The sequence below is a fragment of the Eriocheir sinensis genome, unplaced genomic scaffold, assembly GCF_024679095.1.
Source record: "Eriocheir sinensis breed Jianghai 21 unplaced genomic scaffold, ASM2467909v1 Scaffold1006, whole genome shotgun sequence".
NCBI classification, from domain to species: domain Eukaryota; kingdom Metazoa; phylum Arthropoda; class Malacostraca; order Decapoda; family Varunidae; genus Eriocheir; species Eriocheir sinensis.
Window position 1 is genome coordinate 102,501 of NW_026110304.1, and position 8,229 is coordinate 110,729.

At 47.1% G+C, this 8,229-nt stretch overlaps 1 protein-coding gene and 2 long non-coding RNA genes across 11 annotated transcripts in view; 1 reads left to right on the forward strand and 2 right to left on the reverse strand.

Annotated features, from left to right (window-relative positions):
- LOC126988916 (serine protease inhibitor 88Ea-like) overlaps positions 1 to 6,887 on the forward strand; it is a 17,443-nt gene extending 10,556 nt beyond the window's left edge. For 3 of the 8 annotated variants that reach the window (XM_050847324.1, XM_050847325.1, XM_050847326.1), the window contains exons 5-7: positions 1,296 to 1,531; positions 2,097 to 2,174; positions 4,599 to 4,834. In XM_050847324.1, coding sequence (XP_050703281.1) covers positions 1,296 to 1,531; positions 2,097 to 2,174; positions 4,599 to 4,823 — 539 coding nt within the window. In that variant the 3' untranslated portion in view covers positions 4,824 to 4,834. Of the gene's footprint in view, positions 1 to 1,295; positions 1,532 to 2,096; positions 2,175 to 4,598; positions 5,199 to 5,321; positions 5,467 to 6,039 lie in introns of those variants that run through there. The other 5 variants (XR_007742657.1, XR_007742658.1, XR_007742660.1 and 2 more) reach the window with 5 other exon arrangements.
- On the reverse strand, positions 3,077 to 4,584 carry LOC126988922 (uncharacterized). Of its 2 annotated transcripts, none has more exons than XR_007742669.1 (3): positions 4,389 to 4,584; positions 3,396 to 3,634; positions 3,077 to 3,307 (listed from the first exon to the last, which is right to left on the reverse strand). It is a non-coding gene; the product is annotated as an uncharacterized LOC126988922 (long non-coding RNA). The 2 variants fall into 2 exon arrangements; XR_007742668.1 differs by lacking the exon at positions 4,389 to 4,584 and adding an exon at positions 4,218 to 4,339.
- Positions 5,482 to 8,214, reverse strand: LOC126988919 (uncharacterized). The gene is made up of 3 exons (XR_007742665.1): positions 7,725 to 8,214; positions 6,321 to 7,621; positions 5,482 to 5,963 (listed from the first exon to the last, which is right to left on the reverse strand). It is a non-coding gene; the product is annotated as an uncharacterized LOC126988919 (long non-coding RNA).
- Positions 8,215 to 8,229: the final 15 nt, after the last annotated feature.

The following is an 8,229-nucleotide window of genomic DNA, read 5'->3' on the forward strand; positions in this document are numbered from 1 at the left end:
TGCCCCGGTAAAGGTTCTAATTCCACCTCTCCACCTGGTCCTCTGTCTGGTGTTAGTGTACTCCATCCTGCCCCGGTAAAGGTTCTAATTCCACCTCTCCACCTGGTCCTCTGTCTGGTGTTAGTGTACTCCATCCTGCCCCGGTAAAGGTTCTAATTCCACCTCTCCACCTGGTCCTCTGTCTGGTGTTAGTGTACCCCATCCTGCCCCGGTAAAGGTTCTAATTCCACCTCTCCACCTGGTCCTCTGTCTGGTGTTAGTGTGCTCCATCCTGCCCCGGTAAAGGTTCTAAATCCACCTCTCCACCTGGTTCTCTGTCTGGTGGTCGTGTGCTCCATCCTACCCCGGTAAAGGTTCTAATTCCACCTCTCCACCTGGTCCTCTGTCTGGTGTTAGTGTGCTCTATCCTCCCCCGGCAAAGGTTCTAATTCCACCTCTCCACCTGGTTCTCTGTCTGGTGTTAGTGTGCTCCATCCTACCCCGGTAAAGGTTCTAATTCCACCTCTCCACCTGGTTCTCTGTCTGGTGTTAGTGTGCTCCATCCTACCCCGGCAAAGGTTCTAAATCCACCTCTCCACCTGGTCCTCTGTCTGGTGTTAGTGTGCTCCATCCTACCCCGGCAAAGGTTCTAATTCCACCTCTCCACCTGGTTCTCTGTCTGGTGTTAGTGTACCCCATCCTGCCCCGGTAAAGGTTCTAATTCCACCTCTCCACCTGGTTCTCTGTCTGGTGTTAGTGTGCTCCATCCTGCCCCGGCAAAGGTTCTAATTCCACCTCTCCACTTGGCTCCCTGTCTAGTATACCCAATAGCTGTGTTTTCATGTTACACAGCTCAAGGATATCTCTCTCCCACGCGCTGTAATCCCTTCTCGTCACGTCCACAGGGGTCTGAGAGGAGCTCGGTGCTAGTATACTCGAAATTACATATGATCTCGTGTTGCCAATAGCTGTGTTTCCATGTTACGCTAGCCAAGGATATCTCTCTCCCACGCGCTGTAATCCCTTCTCGTCACGTCCACAGGGGTCTGAGAGGAGCTGGGTGCCAACATACTAGAACTTACATATGATCTAATGTATCCAATAGCTGTGTTTCCATGTTACGCTAGCCAAGGATATCTCTCTCCCACGCTCTGTAATCCCTTCTCGTCACGTCCACAGGGGTCTGAGAGGAGCTCGGTGCTAGCATACTCGAACTAACATATGATCTCGTGTTGCCAATAGCTGTGTTTCCATGTTACGCTAGCCAAGGATATCTCTCTCCCACGCGCTGTAATCCCTTCCCGTCACGTCCACAGGGGTCTCAGAGGAGCTCGGTGCCAACATACTGGAGCTCCCGTATGATGGAGAGGCTCTATCCATGTACATTCTCCTACCTGCCTTCGTCGCTGGGGAAGACGGGTTCTCGGCGATGGTGGAGCGTCTCAGCGGCCCCGTTCTGCACCAGGCGCTCTCCAACACCTGGCGCTCGCAAATGGAGGTTCTGCTGCCTAAGTTTCGCCTAGAGGAGCTTCTGGAGGAGGAGATGATTGAGGTGAGAGGCGGAGGAGGAGGAGGAGGAGGATGAGGAGGAGGAGGAGGAGGAGGAGATGAAATGGCGGTAGTGGTTTTAGTGGTTGTGGTGGTGATGGAGGAGGAGGAGGAAGATGAGGAGGAGGAGGAAGAGGAAGAAGAGGAGGAGGAGGAGGAGGATGAGAGAGTGATGTTTCAATACTAGTAGTAGTAGTAATAGTAGTAATAGTAGTAGTAGTAGTAGTAGTAGTAGTAGTAGTAGTAGTAGTAGTAGTAGTAGTAGTAGTAGTAGTAGTAGTAGTAATAGTAGTAGTAGTAGTAGTAGTAGTAGTAGTAATAGTAGTAGTAGTAGTAGTAGTAGTAGTAGTAGTAGTAGTAGTAGTAGTAGTAGTAGTAGTAGTAGTAGTAGTAGTAGTAGTAGTAGTAGTAGTAATAGTAGTAGTAGTAGTAGTAGTAGTAGTAGTAGTAGTAGTAGTAGTAGTAGTAGTAGTAGTAGTAGTAGTAGTAGTAGTATAACAATAACAATAGCAACAACAACAACAACAACAACAACAGCAACACTACTAACCCCCCCCCCCCCTTTCCAGGCTCTGCGGAGGATGGGCATCAGAGACCTGTTTGACCCTGTGCGCGCTGACCTCTCCACCTTCACCGCGGCGGAGCAGGTGAGAGAGAGAGAGAGAGAGAGAGAGAGAGAGAGAGAGAGAGAGAGAGAGAGAGAGAGAGAGAGAGAGACGCACTCACACACACACACACACACACACACACACACACACACACACACACACACACACACACACACACACACACACACACACACACACACACACACACACACACACACACACACACACACACACACTTGTATCCATCATGTTTTGTTTCTTTATTAATTTCCACATCATCAATTCATACCTTTCCTCCTCCTCCTCCTCCTCCTCCTCCTCTTCCTCCTCTTCCTCCTCCTCCTTTGCTGTCCTTCATCTTCCACCTTTGATTAGACAGTTAGTGTAGCTTGTCACAAACAGCCTCGTAAGAACCAGCTTGCTGTTGTTTGTTCTTCCTTTGTGTTCCTTTGTGTTCCTCCTCCTCCTCCTCGTCTTCCTCCTTCGCCTTCGCTGTCCTTCATCTTCCACCTTGTAACAAACAGCCTCGTTAGAACCAGTCTGCTGTTGTTTGTTCTTCCTTTGTCTGTACCTTTGTGTTCCTCACCACCACCATCACAAACAGCCTCGTAAGAACCAGCTTGCTGTTGTTTGTTCTTCCTTTGTGTTCCTTTGTGTTCCTCCTCCTCCTCCTCGTCTTCCTCCTTCGCCTTTGCTGTCCTTCATCTTCCACCTTGTCACAAACAGCCTCGTTAGAATCAGGTGGTCTGCTGTTGTTTGTTCTTCCTATGTGTACCTTTGTGTTCCTCACCACCACCATCACAAACGGCCTCGTAAAAACCAGGTCTGCTGTTGTTTGTTCTTCCTATATGTACCTTTGTGTTCCTCACCACCACCCTCACAAACAGCCTCGTAAAAACCAGGTCTGCTGTTGTTTGTTCTTCCTATGTGTAACTTTGTGTTCCTCACCACCACCATCACAAACAGCCTCGTAAAAACCAGGTCTGCTGTTGTTTGTTCTTCCTTTGTGTACCTTTGTGTTCCTCACCACCACCATCACAAACAGCCTCGTAAAAACCAGGTCTGCTGTTGTTTGTTCTTCCTTTGTGTACCTTTGTGTTCCTCACCACCACCATCACAAACAGCCTCGTAAAAACCAGGTCTGCTGTTGTTTGTTCTTCCTTTATGTGTACCTTTGTGTTCCTCACCACCACCACCACCACCATCACAAACAGCCTCGTAAAAACCAGGTCTGCTGTTGTTTGTTCTTCCTATGTGTACCTTTGTGTTCCTCACCACCACCATCACAAACAGCCTCGTAAAAACCAGGTCTGCTGTTGTTTGTTCTTCCTATGTGTACCTTTGTGTTCCTCACCACCACCATCACAAACAGCCTCGTAAAAACCAGGTCTGCTGTTGTTTGTTCTTCCTTTGTGTACCTTTGTGTTCCTCACCACCACCATCACAAACAGCCTCGTAAAAACCAGGTCTGCTGTTGTTTGTTCTTCCTATGTGTGTACCTTTGTGTTCCTCACCACCACCACCACCACCATCACAAACAGCCTCGTAAAAACCAGGTCTGCTGTTGTTTGTTCTTCCTATGTGTACTTTTGTGTTCCTCACCACCACCATCACAAACAGCCTCGTAAAAACCAGGTCTGCTGTTGTTTGTTCTTCCTATGTGTACCTTTGTGTTCCTCACCACCACCCTCACAAACAGCCTCGTAAAAACCAGGTCTGCTGTTGTTTGTTCTTCCTATGTGTAACTTTGTGTTCCTCACCACCACCATCACAAACAGCCCCGTAAAAACCAGGTCTGCTGTTGTTTGTTCTTCCTTTATGTGTACCTTTGTGTTCCTCACCACCACCCTCACAAACAGCCTCGTAAAAACCAGGTCTGCTGTTGTTTGTTCTTGCTATGTGTGTACCTTTGTGTTCCTCACCACCACCACCACCATCACAAACAGCCTCATAAGAACCAGGTCTGCTGTTGTTTGTTCTTCCTTTGTGTGTACCTTTGTGTTCCTCACCACCACCACCACCACCATCACAAACAGCCTCATAAGAACCAGGTCTGCTGTTGTTTGTTCTTCCTATATGTACCTTTGTGTTCCTCACCACCACCATCACAAACAGCCTCATAAGAACCAGGTCTGCTGTTGTTTGTTCTTCCTATGTGTGTACCTTTGTGTTCCTCACCACCACCACCACCACCATCACAAACAGCCTCATAAGAACCAGGTCTGCTATTGTTTGTTCTTCCTATGTGTGTACCTTTGTGTTCCTCACCACCACCATCACAAACAGCCTCATAAGAACCAGGTCTGCTGTTGCTTGTTCTTCCTATGTGTACCTTTGTGTTCCTCACCACCACCATCACAAACAGCCTCGTAAAAACCAGGTCTGCTGTTGTTTGTTCTTCCTATATGTGTACCTTTGTGTTCCTCACCACCACCACCATGCTCCCTCCCTATACCCCTACAGGTCAGCGTGGGCAGGAGCGTTCACCGGGCCTTCGTGGAGGTCAGCGAGGAGGGCACAGAAGCAGCAGCAGCCACGGCCCTTATATCTTGGCGCGTTGCCCGCCCCGTCGCGCCCACCAAATTTGAGGCTAACCACCCGTTCCTCTTCCTCATCTACGACAACCTCACCCGCAATGTGCTGTTTCTGGGCGCCTACAAGAGTCCCAAAACATCGCAAAGTGCTTAAGATACTGACGGGGTCGTAGGATAGAAGTACTGTTTGTCTATCCCTCTCTCTACGACAACCTCCCAAGAATGTGCTGTTTCTGGACGCCTACAAGATCCTTAGGACATCGCAGAGTGCTTAAGATACTGACTGGGTCGTAGGATAGAAGTGCTGTTTGTCTATCCCTCTCTCTACGACAACCTCCCAAGAATGTGCTGTTTCTGGACGCCTACAAGATCCTTAGGACATCGCAGAGTGCTTAAGATACTGACTGGGTCGTAGGATAGAAGTGCTGTTTGTCTATCCCTCTCTCTACGACAACCTCCCAAGAATGTGCTGTTTCTGGACGCCTACAAGAGCCTTAGGACATCGCACAGTGCTTAAGTAACTGACTGGGTCGTAGGATAGAAGTGCTGTTTGTCTATATCTATCTCTACGACAACCTCCCAAGAATGTGCTGTTTCTGGGCGCATATACAAGAGTCCCAAAACATCGTAGAGTGCTTAAGTAACTGACTAGGTCGTAGGATAGAAGTGCTGTTTGTCTATCTCTCTACGACAACCTCCCAAGAATGTGCTGTTTCCTGAGCGCATACAAGAGTCCCAAAACATTGCACAGTGCTTAAGATACTGACTGGGTCGTAGGATAGAAGTGCTGTTTGTCTATCTCTCTCTCTACGACAACCTCCCAAGAATGTGCTGTTTCTGGACGCTTACAAGAGTCCCAAAACATCGCACAGTGCTTAAGATACTGACTGGGTCGTAGGATAGAAGTGCTGTTTGTCTATCTCTCTCTCTACGACAACCTCCCAAGAATGTGCTGTTTCTGAGCGCCTACAAGAGCCTTAGGACATCGCACAGTGCTTAAGATACTGACTGGGTCGTAGGATAGAAGTGCTGTTTGTCTCTCTCTCTACGACAACCTCCCAAGAATGTGCTGTTTCCTGGGCGCCTACAAGAGTCCCAAAACATCGCACAGTGCTTAAGTTACTGACTGGGTCGTAGGATAGAAGTGCTGTTTGTCTATCTCTCTCTCTACGACAACCTCCCAAGAATGTGCTGTTTCTGGACGCCTACAAGAGCCTTAGGACATCGCAAAGTGCTTAAGATACTGACTGGGTCGTAGGATAGAAGTGCTGTTTGTCTATCTCTCTACGACAACCTCCCAAGAATGTGCTGTTTCTGGGCGCATATACAAGAGTCCCAAAACATCGTAGAGTGCTTAAGTAACTGACTAGGTCGTAGGATAGAAGTGCTGTTTGTCTATCTCTCTACGACAACCTCCCAAGAATGTGCTGTTTCTGGACGCCTACAAGAGTCCCAAAACATCGTAGAGTGCTTAAGTAACTGACTGGGTCGTAGGATAGAAGTGCTGTTTGTCTATCTCTCTACGACAACCTCCCAAGAATGTCCTGTTTCTGAACGCATACAAGATCCTTAGGACATCGCAGAGTGCTTAAGTTACTGACTGGGTCGTAGGATAGAAGTGCTGTTTGTCTATATCTATCTCTACGACAACCTCCCAAGAATGTGCTGTTCCTGAGCGCCTACAAGAGTCCCAAAACATCGCACAGTGCTTAAGTTACTGACTGGGTCGTAGGATAGAAGTACTGTTTGTCTATCTCTCTACGACAACCTCCCAAGAATGTGCTGTTCCTGAACGCATACAAGATCCTTAGGACATCGCAGAGTGCTTAAGTTACTGACTGGGTCGTAGGATAGAAGTGCTGTTTGTCTATATCTATCTCTACGACAACCTCCCAAGAATGTGCTGTTTCTGGGCGCCTACAAGAGCCTTAGGACATCGCACAGTGCTTAAGATACTGACGGGGTTGTAAAATAGTTGTTATATATGTATCCCTATGTCTGTAAGTCTGTCTATCTCTATCTCTATCACTCTATCTACGACAACCTCCCAGAATGTGCTGTTCCTGGGTGCCTACAAGAACCCTGAGACATCCCACGGAGCCTTAAGTAACTGGGGGAGATGTAGAATTAGATTTGCTGTTTGTCTTTATGTATCCGCGTATTGGTTGATGTGTCTGCCTGTCTGTCTGTGTATTTATTAAAAGTGTATTGAGGTAAATGTGTTCTACTACTACTACTACTACTACTACTTCTACTTTGTTCGTGAGGAGTGAATGTGTTAAGTTTTAGTCAAGCATCTGTTCACACTTATATATAAAACACTCGACCTTTCTAAAGCTTTCACTTAATTTCAAATGGTTCTCGTTACCTGGCTTTCGTTAATTCCTTTCTTATTGATTATTAAAAGGAAAACGATGATATATTTACAATTGATTAAAGGGCGCGCTCCCGAAATTGACCTCTCTTTCGGCCACCTCTTTGGAGTCTTATTTTTTAGGGGCAGCGAGTAGCGGGCTTTTCTTATCATTGTTTTCTTTTTTTGTGCCCTTGAGGAGAACGATGATGTATATATAATAATTACTGTTTAACCCGGTAATAGCATTAAGGATCGTGTTTCTTAATGGTCCCTCTAAGCGAGAAAAATGAGAAAAAATCACCCCTCACACAAACCATTTCATAATATATATCAAAGCATTTGTGATCAGATTATGTATCATCTATTTTGGGGGTTTATATCACCGCGAACCTAGAAACACATATTTGACAAGGCTTTCGTAGGAGTTGTGGGCATTTCCGGGGGTAGTTTCATGAACCTGGTGGTAGTTTGAGCCTTCTTCTGTACCCTGAACCTAGAAACACATATTTGACAAGGCTTTCGTAGGAGTTGTGGGCATTTCCGTGGGTAGTTTTATGACCCTGGTGGTAGTCTGAGCCTTCCTCTGTACCCTGAACCTAGAAACACATATTTGACAAGGCTTTCGTAGGAGTTATGGGCATTTCCGGGGGTAGTTTCATGACCCTGGTGGTAGTCTGACCCTTCCTCTGTACCATGAACCTGTAGAAACACATATTTGACAAGGCTTTCGTAGGAGTTGTGGGCATTTCCGGGGGTAGTTTTATGACCCTGGTGGTAGTGTGACCCTTCCTCTGTACCATGAACCTGTAGAAACACATATTTGACAAGGCTTTCGTAGGAGTTGTGGGCATTTCCGGGGGTAGTTTCATGACCCTGGTGGTAGTCTGAGCCTTCCTCTGTACCGTGAACCTAAAAGAACACTTATTAGAACCCGATTAACCTCTTTTTTGGACTTTGGAAATACTTGGTGTGTGAGGTGGGGGGCATAAGACAATACCGACCTTTGGCCCAGCACGAGTCCTCCAAGCAGCGAGGCGGCAAGCAGCGGCTCCCTCCCTCTCACCTGGCAGGATATGTCGTTACCGGAAGCCGATAAAAGTTGATGTAATACTTCAACAGGTATGCTCCTATGACCGCTATATATAAATGCCTGTTCTTGGCTCTTAATGACACCCATAACGCTATTTTATCTGTAGTAATGCAT